At 43.2% G+C, this 26,311-nt stretch overlaps 2 protein-coding genes across 9 annotated transcripts in view; one reads left to right on the top strand and one right to left on the bottom strand.

The window, feature by feature from the left end:
• ENOPH1 (enolase-phosphatase 1) overlaps positions 1-18,986 on the bottom strand; it is a 38,510-nt gene extending 19,524 nt beyond the window's left edge. Inside the window, exon 1 of one of the 3 annotated variants that reach the window (XM_070372586.1) lies at positions 18,853-18,986. Coding sequence is in view for 1 of the 3 variants with exons in the window: in XM_005904344.2 (XP_005904406.1) it covers positions 18,186-18,269 (84 nt within the window). In the remaining 2 variants the exon portion in view is untranslated. Of the gene's footprint in view, positions 1-18,185; positions 18,539-18,841 lie in introns of those variants that run through there. The other 2 variants (XM_070372585.1, XM_005904344.2) reach the window with 2 other exon arrangements.
• Positions 18,987-19,200: 214 nt separating this feature from the next.
• Positions 19,201-24,501, top strand: HNRNPDL (heterogeneous nuclear ribonucleoprotein D like). Of its 6 annotated transcripts, XR_011464535.1 has the most exons (9): positions 19,201-19,870; positions 20,671-20,839; positions 20,936-21,097; positions 21,569-21,700; positions 21,877-21,991; positions 22,524-22,694; positions 22,991-23,082; positions 23,449-23,553; positions 24,240-24,501. XR_011464535.1 is itself a non-coding variant. In XM_070372580.1 (8 exons), the coding sequence occupies exons 1-7, from the start codon at positions 19,428-19,430 to the stop codon at positions 23,059-23,061; spliced, it is 1,263 nt and encodes a 420-aa protein (XP_070228681.1). In that variant the 5' UTR covers positions 19,201-19,427; the 3' UTR covers positions 23,062-23,082; positions 24,240-24,501. The 6 variants fall into 6 exon arrangements, 5 of the variants coding, with proteins under 5 accessions (XP_070228681.1, XP_014336476.2, XP_070228682.1 ...); XM_070372580.1 differs by lacking the exon at positions 23,449-23,553; XM_014480990.2 differs by having other exon boundaries at positions 23,449-24,501.
• Positions 24,502-26,311: the final 1,810 nt, after the last annotated feature.

The following is a 26,311-nucleotide window of genomic DNA, read 5'->3' as shown; positions in this document are numbered from 1 at the left end:
GGGTGACAGCTGACAGCCCTGTCGTACACTTTTCTCAATCTTGAACCAATCAGCTAGCTGTTCCATACAGGGTTCTAACTGTTGCTTCTTGACCTGCACACAGGTTTCTCAGGTAAGATGGAGGAGGAGGATGGAATGGAGAAGGGGGGATGGCAAACCACTCCATTATACCTGCCATGAGACCCTCATGAACTGTATAAAAGGACAAAAAGATAGGACACCGAAAGATGAGTCCCCCAGGCTGGAAGGTGTTCAATATGCTCCTGGGGAACAGCAGAGGAAAACTACTAACTGCCCCAGAAAGAAGGAAGCGTATGGGCCAAAGCGGAAATGACACTCAGCTGTGATGTGGTGAGGAAAGTAAAATCTGATGCTGCAAAGGACAGTACTGCATGGGAACGTGGAATGTTAGGTCCATGAATCAAGGTAAACTGGACGAGGTCAAGCAGGAGATGGTTAAGAACAAACACTGACATCCTAGAAATCAGTAAACTAAAACTGGACAGAAATGGGCAAATTTAATTCAGATGATCATTATATCTACTACTGTGGGCAAGAATCCCATAGAATAAACAGAGTAGCCCTCATAATCAATAAGAGTCCAAAATGCAGTACTCGGGTGCAACCTCAAAAATGACAGAATGATCTTGGTTCATTTCTAAGGCAAGTCATTAAACATCACAGTAATTCAAGTCTATGCCCCAACCACCGATGCTGAAGAAGCTGAAGTTGATCGGTTCTATGAACATCCAGAAGACCTAGAATTAACACCAAAAAAAAAATGTCCTATTCATCACTGGGGACTGGAATACAAAAGTAGGAAATCAAGAGGCACCTGGAGTAACTGGCAAGTTTGGCCTTGGAAAACAAAATGGTACCAAGTAAGAATGTTCTAAAAACAAATTTTTTAAAGTGGGTAGTGGGACTTCCCTGGCGATCCAGTGAAGACTCTGCTTACACTGCAAGGGGGCATGAGTTCAATCCCTGATCAAGGAACTAGGATCCTGCAGTGCCATGCAGCATGGCCAAAAAATTAACAAATAAAGCTAATGCTTATCGCCCAAACCTGCCCACTGAAAAATTTAAGGCTTTAAAAGTAATCGAGAACAGCAATGATAAATTCTTTAACTTCAGTTATAATCCACTTATAGACAATTTCACAATTCTACAGTATGAAAAAAAATGCTGTAATGAACCCAGGATTCTACAAACATGTAAGTATTTTTAGTCTATCAGGCACCTAAAGGGTTGTTACAGTTTAGTAGTATGTATGAGGCTTCCCTGGTGGCTCAGCTGGTAAAGAATTCGCCTACAATGCAAGAGACCTGGGTACAATCCCTGGGTTGGGAAGATCCCCTCTAGAAGGCAAAGGCTACCCACTCCAGTATTCTGGCCTGGAGAATTCCATGGACTGTATACTCCATGGGGTCGCAGAGTCAGACATGACTGAGCGACTTTCACTTTCATGACAAAAGGGGTTTCCCTGGGGGCTCAGATGGTAAAGAACCTATCTGCAATGCAGGAGACCTGGGTTCAATCCCTGGGTCAGCAAGATCCCCTGAAAGCGGGCATCACAACCCACTCCAGTATTTTGTCTGGAGAATCCCACGGACAGAGGAATCTAGTGGGCTACAGTCCATGGGGATAAGCTGGACACGCAATAAGCTGGACACGACCAAGACACTAACACACACATGACAAAAGGCTATAGAACTAAACGACAGTAGTTGTCTTTCAGGGGACTGTGATTATCAATAAATTCTACTAAATGCTAGTGGGGGTACTATGTAAGCAGCAGTTTATATTACTCTACACAGCTCAATGATAGCATTCTGAAAGAGCTCCATTAAGGGCCACAACATTTCTGAAGATCTAATTAAAGAAGTTGCCTCATAAATGTTTAGAAATCTAGATATGGATTTGCTTTATTGTCAAGTGGCTATTTTAATGAAAAGGTCATAGAATCAATAAAAGTAAAATTGTTGCCATATTTACTCATGTCTCTTTTGAAGAAAATGGGCAATAAAAAGGTAATGGGTGATACTTAAGAGTACTACAGCTATTTAAAGAAACTATTTTAAAAGCTTTCCAAAGGGACCACAGGGTGCAAATGATTTACAGTATTTGAGAATTTAACATTTTCCAGGCAGAGAGTTAAAGAACACAAAGGCAACACTGGTGACCTATTATTTCTGTATTAATCCCAGAGGATAAAAAACAAGGGAAAATCAAGTGGCTTAATCAGTCCTAAGAACCAATCACATTCTCTAAATAAGAAATGAAAAAACAGGGTAATCATATTTTGGGGACTATCTAAACAGGTAAAAGGAAATCTAAGAGAATATGGACATAACCGGTTACAAAGGTTTTCTCTGGGACATGAGATACCAAGGGAGGGGAAAAACTGTTTTTTTAACATATCTATTTCTACAATGAAAGAGCAGAGTCTTTTTTTTAAATTGAGACATAATTGATACATAACATTCTATTAGTCACAGGTATGCAACGCATTGGGCTTCCCGTGGCTCAATGGTAAAGAATAAGCCCACCAATGCAGGTGATGCAGGTTTGAGCCCTGAGTCAGAAAGATCCTCTGGAGAAGGGAATGGCAAAAATCCACTCCAGTATTCTTGCCTGGAGAATCCCATGGACAGAAGAGCCTGGTGAGCCACATTCCATGGGGTCTCAAAAGAGTCGGACATGATTTAGTGATTAAACAACGAAGACAGCATGTAGGTTGAATGTTTGTGTATACTGAGAAGTGAGCACCACGGTGAGTCTTGTTGACATCCATCACAGTTAAGCAAGTTTCTTTCTTGTGATGAGACCTTTTGAGAGCTACTCTCTTCACAGTCTTCAGATATACAATACAGTATTATTAACTCTGATCACTATGTTGTGTACGGCATCTCCACAACTTACTTACTTTATAACTGGATATTTGCACCTGCTTGAACATTTCTAACAATGAGGAAATCTACTACTTCTTGGAGTGGTCCACACCATCCATCAGACAGACTCAACAGTTCTGGTATTAGAACTGCTCCTTAAATATCCTTCCTGAAGACCATACTAGGAACTACCAAGAGAAGTTTTGCAGCTCTGGCTGCTACAAAGGGTCACGAGGGCTCAGAAATGGTAACTCTGCTATTTTCATGGGTTAAGCAGAGATAATCACTCCCCTTTGAAAGCTGAAGCCTTTAGGAATGAACACTAAATATCTTTATCTGCATTCAAAAAGAATATATGTAATACTGTACGACAAACTTGTCTTCTAAATCCCATTAAGATTAAACTGTAATTAAAGAAATATAAACTATAATCTAATTAACTGCAATGAATTACATCTCACAAGGGAAGGTCATCCTTATTCACAAGTGCTGCTGCTACTGCTGCTAAGTCGCTTCAGTCGTGTCCACCTCTGTGCGACCCCAGAGACAGCAGCCCACCAGGCTCCCCCGTCCCTGGGACTCTCCAGGCAAGAACACTGGAGTGGGTTGCCATTTCCTTCCCCAATGCATGAAAGTGAAAAGTGAAAGTGAAGTCGCTCAGTCGTGTCTGACTCCTAGCGACCCCATGGACTGTGGCCCACCAGGCTCCTCCGTCCATGAGACTTTCCAGGCAAGAGTACTGGAGTGGGGTGCCATTGCCTTGGGATAGGTCTTTAAAAGCAGCAGAGAGAAAGAACATCAATATCCCATAAGTTTCAGAGCAGGAACCCTGACTGGCCCTAGGATAGAGTCCTAGCCCCTGTGAGTGTGGAGGGGAGGGAACTGACATTTACTTCCTTGACTCCACCTACATCGGTGCAAGGTGACCCCCTCTGAACAAATGAAGCAGCTGAGATTGAAAAAGGTTTCACTGCTGGTAGAGTAAAGCCAGGACTCAAACCCAGGTCTACTGAAGCCCAATGCTTGAGTCTATCCAGCTCTGTGGGTGGATGACTTCAGGGAGGATCACCTAACCCCCCCAGATTCTGATGATATATTCCCTACAGAAGTTTCTAATACTGCTTTTCTCTAAGAGATTTGCACTAAGAAAAGAAATGAGAGATTCTGGCTCACCTGGCAGTACGGTAACTGTTCCAATAAACAGGAATAATGAGTAATTACAGCAATAGTGGGAACAACTGCCAACACTAACTGAGCCTTCACCGTTCCGGGCACTTCTCATTCTACAGTCAGTCCTTAGTGATCTCGTCTAATCCATGATTTTACATGCCATCTGTTGCCGTGCTGTGCTAAATCACTTCAGTTGTGTCTGATGCTGTGCAACCCCAGGGGTGCCAGGCTCCTCTGTCCATGAGATTCTCCAGGCAAGAATACTGGAGTGGGTTGCCATTTCCTCCTCCAGGAGATCTTTCTGACCCAGGGATGGAACTCACGTCTCTTGTCTTCTGCACTGGCAAGCAGGTTCTTTACCACTTAGCAGTTAGTTCAGTTGCTCAGTTGTATCTGACTCTTTTCGACCCCATGGACTGCAACACGCCAGGCTTCCCTGTCCATCACCAACTCCTGGAGCTTGCTCAAACTCATGTCCATCGCATGAGTGATGCCATCCAACCATCTCATCCTTTCTTTACCACCAACACATCTATATACCCATCTGTTACCAATGACCCCTAAATCCACAGCTTGAACCTGGACCTCTTCCCTGAACTCGAGTGATTTTTTTTTCAACTACCTTTCTCAAATCTCACTTGGATATCTGAAATTCAAACTCCTGTTTCTAGCCCTTAATCCTGCTCCTCCCACACTGTCCCATTTCAGCCAACTGGCAGCTCCATCATTCCAAGATGCTCAAGCCGAAAGCCTTGAAGTCCTCTTTGACTCCTCTTGCTCTCATACTCCACATCCCACCAATTCATCAGCAAATGCTGTCAGCCCTATCTTCAAAATACATCCAGAATCTAATCACTTCTCACCATCTGCCACTGCTCCCAAGCACTCCAAATCTACTCAATACATTGATTAATGAATAACCTGAATCACATCATTTCAATCCTCAAAATAACCCTATGAAACAAGTGCTCTTATTTCCTCCATTTCACAAAGGCACATAAAGGTTAAATATAAACTAAGAAACTATAGTTTATCAATCAGGTCTTTTTCCTTTTTTGGTTCAAAGAGTCAGATCCCCAGAGCCTGATCTTCTTGGTCAAAGGGATCTGACTAGCTTACAGACTTACAACGAGTTGGTCCCAGCCAAGGCCCAGGGCAGGAGTCAGTCAGCCTCCTGGAGCACGGCAGCACCAACACTAGTCTGCCCACGAGCTCCTCTCTGAAATCCCACCCAGGTTCCACTGCCAGGACTCCCACTAGTTTTCAAACTACATGTGTTAGTCTCTTTTTATTCAGTATCAGCTCTCCACACTTTTTTAAGACTTAAGAAAAGGAACTTGTTGGAAGGTCACATAATGAATCACTGAAAATCAAGTTAAGAAATGAAGCCCTCACATGCATACCCAGAAGACAAAGAACCCTTTTCTGTATTAAAGAATTCTGACTTTGAAAAGCAATCCGTGTTTTTGAAAGTGGAGTCCCCTGGGAAGGGTCCAGTGAGGTTCCAGAAGGGCCTCTGAGGACAATATTACTGACTTTCCACGTGACGGAGGACCGGATACAGCAAGATAAGGGTGGGCTGGCCACCACCCTTCTTCTGACCTCTACCTCCATCAAAACCAATAATGAAAATTAAATGAGTTAATAAATGTGAAAATCAAAGGCTGTATACAAAAATAAGCCTTTATTGTAAAAAGAATAGCTTTTTTGTGCATATGAAGGAGTTACATGGGGTGAGCTTTAAGGATAGAAAATTTAAGAACCATCAAAGAAGGGAGGTCTTTTCAGAGCTAAACACAGGATAGCCTTAAAAAGTTTATCTGAGCAAAAGAAAGGCTTACCTATCTATGTATTTTCAAAACAGGGGTTATATATTAGAATTGGGACTTTTGGGGAATTGATCTGACTACATATACTTCAAGGATCTAAGTGACTTTAAGCATAGGAAAAAAAAAAAATCAGAAAGAATATTCACCAAACTCTTAATGATTACTGCTTGGTGGTGGGAGCAAAAGGGGCATTCATTCTCTACGCTGTACTCTCCTGTAATGTCTGCAGTTCATAATAAGCATGAATTAATTTCCGTGGAAAAATTAGGGGGGTGGGAAAAACACTCCTCTAGCCTCACATTAACAGATACAAGTTTCCAAAGAATAATGTATTTAGCTCTTTAGATACTTAATTGTTAATAAAATTTACTTTATGGTGTTTTAACTCCCATTGAAAACTAATTTCTCTAAAACTCACCAGTTTTAGAAATGCTGGGTCAAAGAAAGTTCTAATATCACTCTAGAAACACAACAGTTACATCGCATGCTGTGCAAATAAGATAAAATATCACCTTGAGGAAATCTGAAATAGCAAGGAGAGCAGAAGTGGGAGCAGACAATGCCAGCCCCTCCTGGCCCAGGCTGGAAGGCACCGTAATGCTGTCAACAAGCACTCACCAAACGCCGTATGTGCGAGCGCTGTGCCAGGCTCTGCTCTCGGCCCTTAAGGAGCTCTCGGCACAGCGGGAAGACAGCACGCACAGACGACACCGCAAGGCAGCATCTGCTGCGATGGCAAATACACGGCCCTACAGAGCAGGGAGACAGGACTCGGAAGTTCCCGCTTAAACCCAAGTCCTTGGAAAGCAGAAGTAGGTATCACTTGTCTATTCCCACAGCCTAGCACGAGAAATATGTTTTAAACATGTTTTAAGTCAATGGCTACATGGAACCAAACTGCACTTGGAGAGGACAAGGTGTGACACTCCAAGCTAGAGGAACGGCGGTGGCATGAAAGACTAGCATGACCCAAATGGGCATCATCAGTTATTTACAAAAAAAAGTGTAAAGGAACAGAGGAACAGAAAGTTGGAAAACCTGACTCACTCAAGTTGAGGAGCTGAAACTACCTTTGAGACAACAGGAAACCCAAAAGGATTTTGATGGTGCAAAGACAACCTGTTTATGTACCTGTCTTCCTTACTTGATTCCTTCAGAGGGGGCAACTGCATCTTTAAGAATTTTGGTTTCCTGGCAGCGACTGGCACATGAAAGGTATTCAAACAAATGTGGGGAAAAGGAAGGGAAGACTGATTAGCTGGAAACATTATGCATGTGCCATAACATTGAAGGTTCTAGAAGAGTAAGAGACCAGAAATTGAGGCTGGAGGTGTTTTCTAATCCATCTCATGATATACTCAGGCCCAATACAGTCATTCTCCAAAGGCTCCTCCCCTTGTTTCAAGTTCAATCAACAAAAATCCCCTTGTAGTCCACCATGAGTACATCTCTGTGTAGGAATCCGGAGCAAGGGGAGGTTTGGGGGAATAGTAATCAAACCAGGAAATCCTGCCATGCCAGTGCAAGTTGTCTAAGAGCAGTCATGTTTTGTGTCCTGTTCTTGACCTCCTTCTGCTCAGGGCCATAGAAGCACAGGTAGAGGTAATCACAGTGAGTTTCAGTACATATTCAGTTCAGTTCAGTTCAGTTCAGTTCAGCTCACTCGCTCAGTCGTGTCCAACTCTTTTCGACCCCATGAATCGCAGCACGCCGGGCCTCCCTGTCCATCACCAACTCCTGGAGTTCACTTAGACTCATGTCCATCAAGTCAGTGATGCCATTCAGCCATCTCATCCTCTGGTGTCCCCTTCTTCTCCTGTCCCCAATCCCTCCTAGCATCAGAGTCTTTTCTAATGAGTCAGCTCTTCGCATGAGGTGGCCAAAGTACTGGAGTTTCAGCTTCAGCATCATTCCCTCCAAAGAAATCCCAGGGCTGATCTCCTTCAGAATAGCGCCCCTTTTTCCATACTGACTCTTCACAAGTGCTGTCTGTCTCCAGTCTGATATTTCCTGCATTGTAATCAGTGTTTCTACTGGGCTTCATATTTTTCAAAGTCCACCCCCCCTCCAGCTCATGACTCCTGCCATAAGCAAAAGGACAGAAGATTAGTATAATGGTCATCAAGTATAATGGTGGTCACTGGATACAGAAAAGTATATGGGACCTTAAGCTCACCTTCATGGCAAATAGATGGGGAAACAGTGGAAACAGTGTCAGACTTTATTTTTTGGGGCTCCAAAATCACTGCAGATGGTGACTGCAGCCACAAAGTTAAGACGCTTGCTCCTTAAAAGAAAAGCTATGACCAACCTAGACAGCATATTCAAAAGCAGAGACATTACTTTGCCAACAAAGGTCCGTCTAGTCAAGGCTATGGTTTTTCCAGTAGTCATGTACAGATGTGAGAGTTGGACTATAAAGGAAGCTGAGCGCCAAAGAATTGATGCTTTCAACCTGTGGTGTTGGAGAAGACTCTTGAGAGTCCCTTGGACAGCAAAGAGATCTAACCAGTCCATCCTAAAGGAAATCAGTCCTGAATATTCACTGGAAGGACTGATGCTGAAGCTGAAACTCCAGTACTTTGGCCACCTGTTGCGAAGAACTGACTCATTTGAAAAGACCCTGATGCTAGGAAAGATTGAAGGCGGGAGGAGACAGGGATGACAAAGGATGAGATGGTTGGATGGCATCACTGACTCAATGGACATGAGTTTCAGTCAGCTCCGGGAGTTGGTGATGGACAGGGAGGCCTGGCGTGCTGCAGTCCATGGGGTCGCAAAGAGTTGGACACGACTGAGCGACTGAACTGAACTGAACTGAAGCTCACCTTCTTGCATCCAGGGAGCAAAGCTTTTTGTATCTATCTCATTCGATCTTCTTCTCTACCTTGTGAGCATGACAGATCCTACTCCCCCCATTCTTGGAGATGAAAAAGCCTGAATCCCTAGATTGAAGGAACCTAGGCAAAGTGACACAATTATAGCATCAATAATAAATCACACAGGTGGAAAAAACTCTCGCGCGCTGCCTCTTGTGGGCAGTCTTGTAACAGTTTCATACTGAGGGTGGAGTCAGCGCCCTACAGTTCTCAATGCTGAGAGCATTAGAAATGATAATCCTTATTAAATGGCTATTAAACTAAAGTTGGGAGATACTATCAAACAACACAAGCTCTCTTCCTAGAAAGACCATAAAATTAACATAGTAGTTTTTGTGAGAAAAAAAAATGTCAACTTCAACATTTCCTCATTATTATCTTCCAAAATATATTGTTAGAATATAAGACAACATAAGAGTAAATTACACATATTATTAAACAATCGATTGTGTGAGCTATTTCTAAAAGCGCTTTAGCATAAAATATAGTGCAAAGAAATTTACTAAACAAATGTCAGAAGAACATACAAACAGGATTCCATTGTTCAACTGAATTAATATCTTTACCATTTTGATTTTCAATGAAATGAGTATCTGCTACTTCAAAAAAATACTACTGATAGGATCAAGGATTTGTCTGTTTAATTCAGATTTTCTAATGCAGAAGATTAAGTTTGAGACATCTTTTCTCTTGGTCTTATTCAAAACACTACCAAAATTATGTACTCTAAGGTAAAACTCCAGTTCCTACATATTGTCTTTACCAACTTCCATACCACCACAGTCCTTAAACAGAATCTTAAAAAAAAAAAAAAAAAACTCAATTAAAAAAAAATTATAATCCCAGGACTTCCCTGGCAGTCCAGTGGTTTGGACTCAGTGTTTCCAATGCAGGGAGTGCAGGTTCTATCCCTGGCTGGGGAACTAAGATCCCAAATGCCACACAGCAACTAAGCACACGCAGCAATTAAGACCTGATGCAGCCAAATAAGTAAATAAATATTTAAGAAAAAAATAAAAGAAAACTGCTTTGGACTTCCCTGGTGGTCCAGGGGCTAAGACTTCACACTCCCCCTGCTGGAAGCCCAGGTTTGATCCTGGGTCGGGGAACTGGATTCTGCACGCCGCAACTAAGACCCAGCACAGGCAAACACATAGATAATAATAAAAAACACTCCGAGGTTCCACTGCAGGGGCCGCAAGTTCAATCCCTGGTTGGGGAGTTCCACAGACAACAAAAAAAGAAAGTTATTATTACAGTTCAGTTCCTGGAAGACAATTTGCAAAAGCTGGGGAAGTGGCCACTTGCTTATTGTTTTGTTATTTACCAGTTTATTTCATTATCTTGCTCTCTTTTGTCAATTTACTTGACTTCTGAGAGGTTTTGGTTCTGTTAATGATGACAGACCTCCTTTAATTCACCTACACTATCTTGGTCTGCTCTGTCACCTCCAATGAACCATTAGGAAAGAGGGATGCTAACAGATCTTGGCTTCTGTATACAGCCTAACTACTCAGAGTTCAGTCCATGGACCGACAGCATCAGCATCACCCGGGAACCTGTTCAAAACTCAACTTCATGCCATGTTATTCAACCATTAAAAAAAAGAATGAAATCTTGCCATTTGTGATAACATAGATGGATCTTAGAGGGTATTTAACTTATATGCAGAGTACATCATGAGAAACACTGGGCTGGAAGAAGCACAAGCTGGAATCAAGATTGCTGGGAGAAATATCAATAACCTCAGATATGCAGATGACACCACCCTTATGGCAGAAAGTGAAGAGGAACTCAAAAGCCTCTTGATGAAAGTGAAAGTGGAGAGTGAAAAAGTTGGCTTAAAGCTCAACATTCAGAAACAAAGATCATGGCATCGGGTCCCCTCACTTCATGGGAAATAGATGGGCAAACAATGGAAACAGTGTCAGACTTTATTTTGGGGGGCTCAAAAATCACTGCAGATGGTGACTGCAGCCATGAAAGTAAAAGACGCTTACTCCTTGGAAGAAAAGTTATGACCAACCTAGATAGCATATTGAAAAGCAGAGACATTACTTTGCCAACAAAGGTCCGTCTAGTCAAGGCTATGGTTTTTCCAGTGGTCATGTATGGATGTGAGAGCTGGACTGTGAAGCTGAGTGCCAAAGAATTGATGCTTTTGAACTGTGGTGTTAGAGAAGACTCTTGAGAGTCCCTTGGACTGCAAGGAGATCCAACCAGTCCATTCTAAAGGAGATCATCCCTGGGATTTCTTTGGAAGGAATGATGCTAAGGCTGAAACTCCAGTACTTTGGCCACCTCATGCAAAGAGTTGACTCACTGGAAAAGACTCTGATGCTGGGAAGGATTGGGGGCAGGAGGAAAAGGAGACGACAGAGGATGAGATGGCTGGATGGCATCACTAACTCGATGGACGTGAGTTTGAGTGAACTCCAGGAGTTGGTGATGGACAGGGAGGCCTGGCGTGCTGCGATTCATGGGGTCGCAAACAGTCGGACATGACTGAGTGACTGAACTGAACTGAACTGAGAGGGTATTATGCTAAGTGAAATAACACAAAGACAAACACCGTCTGATTTCACATATCTAAAAAACAAAACAAATGAAGGAACATAACAAAACAGAACAGACTCATAGATAGAATAAACAGGTGGTTGCCAGAAGGGAGGAATCTGGAGAAAGTAATGAAATAGGTGAGGGAGATTAAGAGGTACCAACTCCCAATTACAAAATAAATGGGGATGAAATGTACAGCATGAGGAATATAACCATTTATACTGTAGTATGTTTGTATGGTGACAGATGTTAACCAGACATATCATGATGATCATTTTATAATGTATAGAAATTGAATCACTATGACACCTGTAACTAACATAGTGAAAGTGAAAGTGAGGTTGCTCAGTCCGACCCCTGTGGACTGTAGCCCACCAGGCTCCTCCGCCCATGGGATTCTCCAGGCAAGAATACTGGAGTGGGATGCCATTTCCTTCTCCAGGGGATCTTCCCGACCCAGGGATCGAACCCAGGTCTCCCACATTACGGGCAGACGCTTTAACCTCTGAGCCACCAGGGAAGCCCCAACTAACATAGTACTGTAGGTCAATTATACTTCCATTAAAGCACTACGGGATTTCACTGGGGGTCGAGTGGTTAAGACTCCATACTCCCAAATGCAGGGGGTACAAGTTCGATCCCTGGTCAGGGAACTAAGATGCCTGGCCAGAAAAAGAAAATGAAAACAAACAAACATGTATACACTGGAAGGAAATGTACCAAAATGCAAATAACAGTCATCTCTGGTGGGAAGGGGGCCAGTGTGAATTATGCATGATTGTCAATTTTTACTTTATGCTTTTATGTATTTCCGTTTTCAATGAACATGTACTGCTTGCAAAATTAGAAAACAACAAATGTCACTAAAAAAAAAAAAAAAAAATACCATTTCAGGTCTTCTGAATCAGAAACTACATTTTAGCCAGATCTCTGGATTATTTGTCTGCACATTCAAGTCTGAGAAGCACAGATATAAAGGGCCACTGGCAAGGGTACTCACCACGACCCACTTAATACACTCTCTAGGAACAAATATTCTAATCAAATTCACACTTTCAGTTAATAGAAGGTTCTTAATTATTACAAAGACTTTATTTTCAAGCACGAAGTCTTCCTAAGGCATAAATGAAATACATACCCCACCACTGCCACTCACCCCCTACTCTCTGACAAGGTTTGTTGACAGCAAATGAAATACTGATGGAAATATATTTATTTATTTCATACAGGGGGCTAAATATTCATTCTTTGCTTTCCAGGTAGCTCAGTAGTCAAGCATTTGCCTGCCAAGGCAGGAGATGCAGGAGACTCGGGTTCGATCCCTGGGTCAGGAAGATCCCCTGAGGAAGAAATGGCAACAGACTTCAGTATTCTTGCCTGGAAAATCCCATGGGCAGAGGAGACTGGCAGGCTATAGTCCACACACAGGGTCACAGAGAGTCAGACATGACTGAGTGAGCACAATCCTTGAGCACGTATATTCATTAAATGTTCACAACAGCCTTACGACATTGCTATCTCCACAGTACAAGACACTGTAGAGGACATCTGCACCCAGACTCAAAGGACAGTAACTAACTTGCCATAAGTCATTCAGGGATCCAGAAGCCAAGCCAGACTTGCAGTCACCAAGCTCATCCTGATAAATACTACACTCTGTCCAGCCAATCCCTGTTGTTTAAAGATACTATATTTACAAATTCTACCTACTAAAATTTATTCATAACCTCCAAATCATTATTCACTGAACTTTCCCACTTTTCTGACAACAGGTACATACATGAGCAAAAGAGCAAAACTTGTGGAGAAGCAGCTGCACACATTCCCAGTATGAGGTGATGCTTTGCCTTACTTCACCTCTCACATTTTAAACAAGCATCCTTTTCAAAGTCTGTTTGCCACTACATTTTCACATTTTGTGCTTTTGTTGGTGACTGCCCCCAAAGTGCTCAAGTGCTGTCCAGTGTTCCTAAGGCAAGAAGACTACCTCCTGGAGGAAGCACATGCCAGAAGCTCCAGCACAGCCTAAGTCACAGCGCCATCGGCAGCGAGCTCAGTGTTAGGGAGTCGATGGTATGTATTAAGTAAGACAAACAGAAACACACAAACAAGGTTATCTATCCATCAGTTGTGACCAGAGGCTCACAGGAACCGCTCCCTTCATCTTCTCTATGGACAGTGTTTCAGTATTTGCTAAGATGGTGTTTGCAGTGACTTCATACATCATAACTGCCCCAACTGTTGTTACAAGTACTAATTTGACGTGTAATGACAGGAAAAGCACCAAATTTTCAGAAGCAAGAGATCATCTTCCCTAACTCAAAAACAATAGTTGAAGTTTCCTGACAGGATAACTACAGGATTGGTAATGGTGTTATTTCACAGCTTACAGACTAAAATCATTGGAATAACACAATACAAAAACTCAGAAAAATGAGTATTACATCACCATGGACAAAGATCTGTGGCAGCTCCATGGGTTGCAGGCAAGATGATTCAAAGGGATAAGGGAAGAAAATACAAACCCATTCATTTATACTTATTTAAACCTCATCTTTAAATTCTAATTACTTTATAACTTAATAACAGTACATAAGAAATTCTGTTGGTTACAATAAGTTCTATTGGTTATGCCTGACCCAACTCTACTGATGCTTTGTTTGTGTGTGTATGTGTGTGTGTAGTCACTCAGTGATGTCTGACTCTCTGCTACCTTTTAGACTGTAGCTCGTCAAGCTCCTTTGTCCATGGGATTCTCCAGGCAAGAACACTGGAGTGGGTTGCCATGCCCTTCTCCAGGGCATCTTCCCAACCCAGGAGTTGAACCTGTGTTTCTTGTGTCTCCTACACTGCAGGCGGATTCTTTGCCCACTGAGCCATCGGGAAAGCCTGCTGATGGTTTATATAACCAAAAAATGTTGAGTGATCACCACCATAGAGGATCACAGTCAGTGCCTGAAAAGAAAAGAACCTCCAGAGGCACATGTTCTGCAGTGAGGGGCAGGACTGATGGCTTTGAGGACTCAGATGCACTGGGAACCATCGAGGGAAAGCGAGGATCTACTGCTGCTCTGCCCCCAACAAGTTGTGATGACCCTCACAAAGACATGCCTCTAGGCATCCATTGATTCCTATGAGAAATTAATTAGCTGGTTGTGACACTGACTAGATGATTCAAGCTAGGAACCCTTCACACTCCAGAAATTTGACCATTCTGACTCGAAGAAAATAAGATAAATTAGCAGTTAAGGAAAACCACTGTTTATTATTATCTGTAGCCTAAGGGTTAAAGGCATGTACTGACAGAGCAACAGGCTGTTCACAGAACACATTTCCAGACTGGGAAGATTCTATGGAATCCTGTAAGATATCTAGGAGTTCGTGTCATCTTATATAGTTATAAGTTGCATCACAGACACCTTCAACTCTAACTACTCAGCAAGGGGAAAAAGAGAAAGAGAAAGGGAAAAAATAAATATAACCAGTGCTGGTAACCTGTCTGCCATTCCACTCACAGAAGGTATTCTGTTCCCTGGGTCAGTCTCAGTTCCCCAGTGTCTCTGACAGCATGAATGGTTCAGTGTGAGCCTAGTGTTTGACACAATATGTTTTTCATCTACGTCACCTAATCCCAAACCAACTACTTCCTCCGATGCTCAAAAGAAGCAGCAGCAATGTTCCAACTCTGAAGGAAAAATGGATGCATCAGTCTCCAGAGAGGACTGGCTTCCTAAGGGTATTTCAAAGGCATTTTTTTTTTAAAACCTTTTCTTTCGTATTGGGGTATAACCATTTAACAATGCTGTGATAGTTTTAGGTGGACATCAAAGCGACCCAGCCATACATATACATGTATCCATTCTCCCCCAAGCTCCCCTCCCACCCAGGCTGTCACATAACACTGAGCAGAGTTCCCCATGCTATACAGTAGGTCCTTGTTGGTTATCCATTTTAATTACAGCAGTGTGTACATGTCATCCCAAACTCCCTAACTATCCCTTCCTCCCCTCTCCCCAGCCCAAAACTGTTTGTTCTCTAAGTCTGTGAGTCTCTTTCTGTTTTGTAAGTTCATTTGTATCATTTCTTAGATTCCACATACAAGGAATGTCATAGGATATTGCTCCTTCTCTGATTTACTTCACTCAGTATGACAATCACAACGGCAATTTTTGACAATACTCAATTTTCACAGTGTATACTGACGGCAGAACCAAACCCCAAATAAAGTACAGTTATTCTGTTCCAAGGGTGTACTCCTAAACCTATCACCAAGAGGTGGTGTAAACTAAAATTTGCCACCATATACTTTTATGGTATTTCTTACTGATTAAAGTGCTCTCGTGTCAGCTGTGTCATTTAACACCCACAAGACCAGGCAAAGAAGATGGAACAGCACTGTGATTCCCAACAATTTGGTTTCAAATCCCAGGCAAACTGTTCAGTTTTTCAGAGCCTGTCTCCTATCAGTAATACGCAACAGTGCACACAACCTGACTTGTAGTCAAGGATACCAGTCGCATCTCAATGTTTCCTTTCATCATTTCCAAGTTCACACACTAACGTGACTAAAGCCCAAAGTAGAACAGAGGTCCAAGAAGGATATAATTTAGCATCTCTTTAAAGAGATGCTAAGTTAAAAAAATCTGTATTCAAAAGATACAGACACCGTGCTAAAGGATTTCTTGGTTCAAATAAATTTGTGAAATGCTAGTCTCTTGAAGGTTCACAAAGCATTATGTGTGTGCAAGTGTGTGTATGATATAAAGGATCTGAGAAGGTGTGCAATAAAGAAACCTGGTTGAATAAGCATAGACCATTTTCTCAAAATGCATTTAGTAATCTTTTTCTGTGTAGTTACAATAAACATCCACAAAGATCTAATGTTCTTCTGAACATATTCTCAGAAACACTGGTTTTGATCATTTAATGCATAGCAAATAGACAATTATAGTAATTAACCTTAATAAAAATAATAATTGATTATAGGACAAAGCACAATAAATTATCCTTAGAACAAGATCCTTGAGTGATTTTTTTTTTGCAGTCTGGTCTCAAACGCAAAAAAAAAAAAACACCCCTATTTAGACCATTAAGGCATTTTTATTCTCAGAAAGATCTCAGAATAAGTCTGTCATAAACAAAGATTCCACGAAGTGGCTCAGCTCATCTTGCAGAAGACACAGTGGATTAAAAAAGGTGAAAGAGATGCAATATTTTTTGCTACAAAATTGATTTGCATGAGATATCTTCTCCCTAAATAGATTTTCCAAGAATGGTACATATGCCATATTACTACTTGTCATTACTCCTGGTCTTCTGATAACAGTGGAAAGCAAGACTGTGACTTGTAAACTATGAAGCATAAAAATGCAGAATCCTTTTTTTCTTTGAAAACTACAAGAAAGTAGTTATTTTGTCACAATCAACAAGAGAAAGAAAAGTCGACTCAGTTATCAACATTTGGCCAATTCTGAATATTTCTGCAGAGGCCTCAAGTGTACTTAAAAACTTGGGAAAAAAATGCCAAACTAGATTTCTTAAGACACTATGCTGGATGTCAAGGTATTGTGGTCCTTCTAAAGAATTTGTAAGTGGTTGTTACAGTGGAGACCTAAAAGTGTACAACAATTTTATATCATAACCTAGATCAAGAAACACCCCACTCCAGTACTCTTGCCTGGAAAACCCCATGGACGGAGGAGCCTGGTAGGCTGCAGTCCATGGGGTCGCTAAGAGTCCGGCAACGACTGAGCGTCTTCACTTTCACTTTTCACTTTCATGCATTGGAGAAGGAAATGGCAACCCACTCCAGTGTTCTTGCCTGGAGAATGCCAGGGACGGGGGAGCCTGGTGGGCTACCCTTTATGGGGTCGGACAGAGTCGGACCCGACTGAAGCGACTTAGCAGCAGCAGATCAAGAAAAACATTCTTCACAGGTAACTTTAAAAAATTTTTTAAATTAAAACTAAGACTTTCAGTTTGCTGCAAGACGGGCTTTCCCTACTTTGTAAACGGTATCTCAATTATTGCACACAAGCACTTCTATGAGAACTTTTATCTTAAACCTCTAAAATTCAAATAAACAGAAGACTAGGCCTGAGGGGTTCTTTTAAAAATTATATTAATATCTGATATTTAATCATCCTGACAAATACAACATATATAAAAAAGGAACCTGCTCTAATGCAAAGTTTTAAGTTTGTGAACTAGATGTAGACAATTTGGTTAGCACTGCTATCCTAGACGACTTTGGGTAAGAACTTTGTCTTCTTTTTAAAAAAAGGAAAATGGACGGAATCTAGATCGTTGCTAACCTCGTCCAGGAACATTCAGTGAGAGGCTCGGCCACGAACAGCAGGAGTGGGAAAAGGCGAAGAATAACCATTACTGCCTAAGACACCAAGGCTACCAGAAAAGTCATCCTGACGCTTCAGTCTTTCCATTTTGCGGGGCTGGAAGCTTCAGGGACCACTAGATCGCGGCCGCCGACTCCCCAGGTCCATATTGGCACGAGGCAGTCGCTTACCTGCGGGGCGACGGGGCGCACACCTGCCCGGCGGGCGGCGCCCACACCTCTTCAGCTTGCCGCCGCGGACCTGCCCACCTCCTCCCTTCTTCACCACCACCTCCGTCCCTTCCCACCCACCTGCAAACAACCGAGGGCAGGGACGGGGGAAGGTGAAGATGAGGAGAAAATGCATCCAGCAATCCGCCGCAGACTACCTCCTCCCACCCAAGTCGGAGCAAAGCCACACCGTCTCTCCCACTCCTCGTGTCTCTAGTGCAAGGTCTGCGATACTTTCAACATTTTGGGTTTAAAGCGTTAAGTAACTGCCCCGCTCCCTTCCGCCCCTCACCTTCACGAAAGCAATCGGGGTTGTGGTACCTTCGATATCTAACAGGATCACAGTGACTTCGGCGGGCACCGAAAGCACGACCATTTCCCCACCCCACCGACTGCTACCAAGAGAATCGGCCTACTGGTAGAGAGGGCGGAGGGCGGCGCCGGCAGCGCCCCCAGCAAAGGGCTAGGCTTCTGGTGGCCCAGAAAAAGAGTCCCGGAGCGGATAACCGCAGCGCGGCCTGACGCACGAGGCGGAGAGGACTGGTCAAAGCCTCCGGACGTAGAGAAATCCGCAGCCCAAGGACCCTGAACTCGCCAGCTGCCCGGGGCGGGAGGCCCAGACCACGTGGGCAGAAAGAGAGGGCGGTCCTCACGAGGTTCCGAGGGGGCGGGGCGAGGCACGGTGCCGACGTCGATTGGCCGCTAGAGGGCCTCGAACCCGATCCGTCAAAATGGGGCCTCGCGTGGGCGGGAACAAAGAAGCGAACGCGGGAGACGGGTGCGCGGGCGCGCGCTCTCCGCAGACTGGTTGAGCGAGCGGGAGAGGCTCGGGGCACGTGCAGACGGGAGCCCCGCGAGTGGCGCGCCGGGGATGTGAGTGCCCCTTGCCCTCTACGGCACCTAGCCCCCTCCCTCCCCGCCCACTGCTTCGGCTTTGGCATTTTTTACAGTAATCCGACCGGGTCCGCGCCCTTCCTCCCGTTCCTCAGCCACCGAAGGAGGCCGTTCAGGTCCCGGTCAGCTGGACGGCGTCGGCCGATCGGCTAGCGCGAGGCCCGCCGCGCCCCCCTCGGCCCGCGCGCCTGGGGCGGCAGCGGAAGAGGCGTCCGCGCCGCGCGGCCGCCCTGAGAGGCCGCCGCGCGCCCGCTTCCTGTTCGGCTGGTTCCAGCCAGCTCGAGGACAAAACACGCGTGCGCGCGGCGGGCGGACGGCTGGCGCGCTCGCCGCCTCAGCCGCCAGCGCCGGGCGCAGTCCGCCTTTTTCCGGAGCGGCGCGGCCACGGTGCTAATCGATAGCAGCAGCTCTGCGCTGGGGGAACCGAGGGCGGAAAAAGGCGGGGTTGACGGCTCTTGGCTGGGAGTGGGCTGGACCGGACGCCAGAGACAAAAGGCTCTCAAGGCAAGAGGGACTGTGGCGTTGCTCGGGATTCTGACCCCAGGACTCGCCCCGTCGTTGTTTCTCTTCTGACGCGTCTCTCTCTTCCCAAGCCCGCGTCCCCTCACTCGCGACCTCGCTTCTCAGCAGGAGGGCCGTGATGGAGGTCCCGCCCCGACTCTCCCATGTGCCGCCGCCATTGTTCCCCTCCGCTCCCGCTACTTTAGCCTCCCGCAGCCTCTCCCATTGGCGGCCGCGGCCGCCGCGGCAGCTCGCCCCGCTCCTCCCTTCGCTCGCTCCCAGCTCCGCCCGGCAGGGGGCGCGCCGGGCCCAGCGCCACGTCACCGCCCAGCAGCCCTCCCGATTGGCGGGCGGGGCGGCTATAAAGGGAGGGCGCAGGCGGCGCCCGGATCTCTTCCGCCGCCATTTTAAATCCAGCTCCATACAACGCTCCGCCGCCGCTGCTGCCGCGACTCGGTCTGCGCGCCAGCACCTTCCGGCCGACCACTCCGCCGCTATGGAAGACATGAACGAGTACAGCAACATAGAGGAGTTCGCCGAGGGATCCAAGATCAACGCGAGCAAGAACCAGCAGGATGACGGGTACCGCACGCTTCTCGCCTCTCCCCTCCTTTCCCCTCCCCCAGCGCGCCGCACGCGCTCTTCGTCCCTCGGGATCCGCGCGCTACCTTTCCCCACCTCACCCGCCCATTCTTGCCCCGAGTCGATTCTCCCGCGTGTCCGCCGGACCCCACTAGATCGGAGGGAAGAGGAAAGTAGGAGACGGACGGGGTTACTGGAGAGCCCCGCGGAAGGTGGGGGAAGGGCAGAGGGTTTGGAGGCGGAGGGCGGCGGCGTCTGGGGCCAGAGTGCGCAGGCGCCGCGTGGGGCTTGAGGGGGAGGGGCCGGACTGGCCGCGCCGCACACTGCAGCTGCCGCCGCCTCTTCACTGTATCTGTTAGGGCTCCGGGCAGATTTTCTGGGGAGGATGCAGGGGGACCCTTGGTTTGGGAACCTGTAGGCGACTGGTGCCCAGATCTCCAGTGTGCGTGATGATGAGTTCTTCAGGTGGAACACTGACAGCTGAGGAAGACGGTGAACCTGAGTAGTGGGCGTTCACTTTAGAAAGTTGCATTTTCCTAGTTCGGAACGGTCTTTTAACGTGTTTGGTTGGCCTCGTTTAAACTTTGCCTGGTGCAGTGTGGAGAGCGAAGATTTGGATAAGTGACCTTGATGGAATTTGGGGCTTTTTGTGGTCTTTGGTTCCTGTGTGTTTGTAAACAGGTGACATTACTTGTACGTGGGTATGAATTTCCCCGTGCTTATAGTTTGTAGTAAACGTAACTTTAGAATTTAACCGTTTTAGCTACTGCTGTTTGTAAATAAACAACTTTTATTTCTAGTAAAATGTTTATTGGAGGCTTGAGCTGGGATACAAGCAAGAAAGATCTGACTGAATATTTGTCTCGATTTGGGGAAGTTGTGGACTGCACGATTAAAACAGATCCTGTTACTGGAAGATCACGAGGATTTGGATTTGTGCTTTTCAAGGATGCTGCTAGTGTTGATAAGGTATGAACCTGTTTGCATCGTGCTTTTTGTGTGCGTTTTGCAAGTCGTTCGGAGGGTTGGTTGTATGTTGTCAGATCACATAAATCTGTCTTCTAGGTTTTGGAACTGAAAGAACACAAACTGGATGGCAAATTGATAGACCCTAAAAGGGCCAAAGCTTTAAAGGGGAAGGAACCCCCAAAAAAGGTTTTCGTGGGTGGATTGAGCCCAGATACTTCGGAGGAACAAATTAAAGAATATTTTGGAGCCTTTGGAGAGGTGCGCCGTGCTTTTGTTTATGCGTATTCTCATTCGATACGTTTATGTAACATTTTGTCCCTGGCCCAGTTCTTAAAGAATAAAGGGTTCGGTCAGGGTGGAATTAAATCATTGCTCAAGTCCCTCCCTTATCACTGCTTTATGTGTTACAATGGAAACTAGTATCTAAATTAATGGAAATTAATAGCTAATTTATTTCAGCAAAAAGGTGGATGCTTTGGTGTGGTCAGGATTGGAGTGGCATCTGTGGGGTACAAAAGGCTGTTGAGGTTTTCCTCTCCCCTCTAAATAAATGGTTTGTAGATAAGCCAGGTTACTCTACTTTGATGTTGATAATGAAACAATTTATACAGAAGTCAATTCATGAGAGTAACATACTTTGTTAAAGATTGTGAATGACTTGTGTCATTCTGAAACATTTTGGTAGCTTTTTAACTACTGGGTGATCTTGAGTGTGCATCTTGATTTCAGATTGAAAATATTGAACTTCCTATGGATACAAAAACAAATGAAAGAAGAGGATTTTGCTTTATTACATATACAGATGAGGAGCCAGTAAAGAAATTGTTAGAAAGCAGATACCATCAAATTGGTTCTGGGAAGGTAAAGCCATTTGGATTCTGTTCAGTGAACAGTGGGGTGGGTTTGTTTGGTTTTGGTTTTGGTTTGGGGTTTTTTTTTTAAAGGGAAATTTCACAACCTGTTATGAGAAGGGAAAAAATGGCTTGACATTAGAACAGCAGTAACAATTTTGTATTCTTTTTACCTTTTGTTTATAGTGTGAAATCAAAGTTGCACAACCCAAAGAGGTATATAGACAGCAACAGCAGCAACAAAAGGGAGGAAGAGGTGCAGCAGCTGGTGGGCGAGGTGGTACTAGGGGTCGAGGCCGAGGTGAGACCTAATCCCAGGGAAATGACGCAGTGGTTTACGCTATCAACTGCTAAATATGAATAAGCCCATTGGAGAGTAAAGCCAAATTTAAACTGTTACAGCATGCAAAGTGCTCGTTTTAGTCCATGGGTTTTTGTTTTATTCGTTTCACTTTGAATAGCCAGTCTGACAGTGTCAGTACTGATGGGAAAATAATACCATTGAATGTAATTAAGATTACATGATACACTTTGGCATAATAGGTTTTCTGTGGCAGGAGTCCTTGTTCTAAACATGCTTGCTGTCTTCTTGATTTTTTTATCCCCCATTAGATTTAGGAAACCTGATACTGGCACAGTTGGACTTTATAAACACACCCCTCTTTTTTTTTTTTTTAATGACAACTGTAAGTGATATTTTCTTGACCAGATAGCGCTGTAGATGTCCATTATTCCTTTTTAAGATTTGCAGAGTGAGGGACAGGAATGCATCATTTTATGTTAGGACTGGGGGTCAGAAGTTGTTTCCTAACAATCATTGTGCATTGTTTCAGGTCAGGGCCAAAACTGGAACCAAGGATTTAATAACTATTATGATCAAGGATATGGAAATTACAATAGTGCCTATGGTGGTGATCAAAACTATAGTGGCTATGGCGGCTATGATTATACTGGGTATAACTATGGGAACTATGGATATGGACAGGGATATGCAGACTACAGTGGTAAGAATATTTATTTAACTTCATAAACCAATGGTATTAAGATTCATCTCAACTCTGAGATTGTGTTATAGAAGTGTTTAGAGTTAAATTTTTGAGATGTAATAGTCACGGGGTTATACGGATTTAGTGACTGGTTATTGTGAGCATTCTAGAATGTGATATGTGCCTAATTTATAGTGACTTAAAATACCTGATTCTATTTGGCATGCAGAATTTTGTACATCTAATAGCTTTTAAATATATAGCAAAACCATATCATTAAAAGCTAAGTGTAATTTTTTGTCTTTTCCACATAGGCCAACAGAGCACTTACGGCAAGGCATCCCGAGGGGGTGGCAATCACCAAAACAATTACCAGCCGTATTAAAGGGGACACTGCAGAAAACAGGTGTGTATCAGAGTTCAAGAAACCAGTAGAAATGTCTAATGTAATTTAAAGATCAATAGACAAAATGAGTAAAAACAAAATACCACGTAGCGTGTTTTTACTAAATTGTTAAATTTTTACTTGCTTTATGAGCCTGTTTTGCCTAAAGTGTCTATAGATCTTTAACTTTAAAGTTTTATCTCACTTTCTTTAGTAATACAGAAAAACTTAAGAGTTTTTCTGTTTGCTTTGTGTACCAGGTGGTCTAGAGGAATAATTAAACTTTTTAGAACTATTAACAGGTAAAGTACTGAAATGGGTACAACTTAAGGAAAACAAGAATGTTGTCTTCTAACTCTGACATTATACCTTGTTTGTACCCGCCAGCGGGAACTTCATTGCAGGCCGTGTGTCACCCTGACCACGTCTATCTCTGGGGGTCGCACGTTGCGGGCAGAGCGCAAGGCATACACCAGAAAACGCTGTCCTGTGGTATGGTCTCTTCCAACTTCATGTACCAGCGTAAAGATTAAAGTGGAAAACTTCAGACTTTGGCTTCTTTTTTAATCATTTTGAAGATTAAGTGTCTAAACTTAACTTAAATGGTTTTTTACAGGAGTTAAAGTACATAAATGCCTTTTTACAGCTTAATCATTTTGGTCTTCTGTTTAGTGTTGTATTTCAATTGTGGAGCCTCATTTTAAGTGTTCATTCTTTAAGATTTAATGCTTGCTTTTTCTTTTTATAGCTAATAGTGAAATCTACAAACCAAAACAAGAACTTTAAAATCTGGGATTTAAATTAAAGATCATATGCACATAGCAATTTGTTGCCTTGAAATACAAGCGTGTTAGAAATTCGTGTTTGTAATAGAATTTTACATGGCTTACTAGAGACACTTCTAGTAAACCTTCATCTAGCACAGTTCAATCTGTGAATATGAAAAGATTGTGTTCCCGGATTTTCTAAGTAAATTTTAATATCATATGGGAACTTCAAGGTGAGATGGTGATGATGATTATAATTACCCAAACTGCATTTTGCCAATGAATTTGCATGTGATCTTTAATTATTGAAGAAAAGAATAAAGTGAGAACTTAAAACAATTCATGAAAGTGGACCTTAGAAAGCTTGCCGGAGTTGCACAAATCTAATTGCTATTTTGTTTTTGTTTTTAGGAAGAGATTGCTAAAGTAACCATCTTGCAGGAGGACATTGAAGATTGGTCTTCTGTTGATCTAAGATGATTATTTTGTAAAAGACTTTCTAGTGTACAAGACACAATTTGTGTCCAACTGTATATAGCCGCCAATTAGTTTTCTTTGTTTTTACTTTGTCTTTTGCTATCTGTGTTATGACTCTGTGGATTTGTGTTTATACAGACTTTATTTGTATGATTACATGTTAAACCTCAAATAAATGCTTCCTTATGTGATTGTTTTTCTGCGTCAGGTACTAAATAGCTCTGTAAAAGTGTAATTTTAAATAAGCAATAATTAACGCACAGTTTATTTTGTAGGGAGTCTTGCTCCATAGGAAGAGAAAACTGTGGTCCTTTATGAATAGCCAGCTGCAGTGTCTGCTCTGTTCCCCTTGTTTGTTAGATGTATTCTATGCTCTGGAGACTTCATTTTCCTCTCTAACTGAGGCTTCCATCATAACCTTTAATGTTGTTTCCTCTCTGCCTATCTGGAGACATTGTCATGAAAGTTTCTGTGGCATAGTTATACTGTTGTGATTAGTGGGAGCTTTCTAGTAGACCATGAGTCTTTGGTTATATTTTGAAAAGTAAATTTTTAATGGCACAAAGCATGCTGGTAGCTCCTTTATGAAGAAAATGTTTTGCTTTGTTGTCTCCGGAAAGGCATTTTTTTAATGGATTGTTGTATTCAGTGGTCTGCTAGAAAAAGCTTTGACTAATCATAATACCATAACTTTGTTTTCTTGATTAAAATGTCCAAATATACCCATTGCGGGGTTGGGCGGGGGGTGGGGGGCTAAAACTGTGTTATAGGAGCTACAGGTTAAGAATATCAGATATAGTTAGATTTTACACAACAATTTTGGCAAATAGGTATGAAGTTATTAAAGTTTGAACAAAACTTAGATTAAAAGATTTGAAGTAGTAGCTGAGTAAATTAATTGTATTCTATTCTGTTGGTTTTATGTCACGGCAAGCACTGAACTGAACAAAATGTTTTCTCCTGGGGCATTGTTAGGAAGCTGTACTGGGTGTTAACTGTTCGATGGTGTGAGTTCTTAGAAGGCATGGGTAGTAGGTTTCAGTCATTTTTTATGCGGTTAGTGCATGAGCTGAATAGTTGAGCATATTCACATTCAGACGTAAATGAATAATGGAGAAGGATAACCCTTGATTCTTATGTAAACGCAAGTCGTAAGTGTGACCAAGTCATGTCATTACAACACATCTTCCTGGTGCATTAAAAAGAAAACCTTTTAGCTCTAGATTTGGGAGGATATCCTAGATAAGTTTTACATTCAGTGTAGTTAACTGAGTTTAATGTTTTCGGTCTTGTTGCTTTGGTTTCAAGTTCGCCATTAGGATTGGCATACATGTTTACTTGTGGAATAGTTCACCTCACCTTCAACCAAGTGTAAATTTTTTTATGCTAATGAACCTGCCTCTTGTTTTCTTTGGTGCCTGCAACTTTCTTTATTCCAGTGATGTTTGTACTTGGTGGGCTATCAAGTTATAATGCTTTTGGCCTTGTTTTGCTCCTGTTTTGCTATTTGACCTTAAACCTAAGCTAAGTACCAGTGTTGGCTATTGCAAGGGATTGTTTATTCTTTCAACATGCAACCTTAGGGGACAGAAAGGAGATTTTCGTTTTAAGTTATGTTGTCAAGTCAGTAGGTGCAGTGTCTTTAGGGCAGTAAATCTTGTAAGTTCAAATATATGATTAGGTGACAAGTTGACATTGAGATTGTCCTTTCCCTGATCAAAAACGAATAAAAGCTTTTTTTAAACAAAATCCATACTCTTCAGTCAAGTCTTGATATATATAATTTTGAAGAAATACACTACATCGAGTGATTGTCTGAGGTCTTTTAGAAAAATGAAGTACCTATGACAGACATAACTCAATTAGCCTGTATTTTTCTTAAATATACTTCCTGAATAGTTTTGACCAAGTTGTGTGTGTTGCTCCTTACCCTTAGAGACACCTTAATTATTTAACAGTTTTATTGAACAGCATGTTAATATTTTGTAGTCTGAGATACATTTACA

This window comes from Bos mutus, chromosome 6 (genome assembly GCF_027580195.1).
Source record: "Bos mutus isolate GX-2022 chromosome 6, NWIPB_WYAK_1.1, whole genome shotgun sequence".
Classification (NCBI taxonomy): domain Eukaryota; kingdom Metazoa; phylum Chordata; class Mammalia; order Artiodactyla; family Bovidae; genus Bos; species Bos mutus.
The sequence above is the reverse complement of the archived record's forward strand: the minus strand, read 5'-3'. Positions and strand labels throughout refer to the sequence as shown.

Bases quoted from the DNA above. Each gene is read 5' to 3' on its own strand.
- HNRNPDL (XM_070372580.1), top strand. From the start codon at position 19,428: ATGGAGGTCCCGCCCCGACTCTCCCATGTGCCGCCGCCATTGTTCCCC. The intron at 19,871-20,670 runs GTACCGCACGCT...TTTTATTTCTAG, and splicing joins AAGAACCAGCAGGATGACGG to TAAAATGTTTATTGGAGGCT. The intron at 21,098-21,568 runs GTGCGCCGTGCT...TCTTGATTTCAG, and splicing joins ATTTTGGAGCCTTTGGAGAG to ATTGAAAATATTGAACTTCC.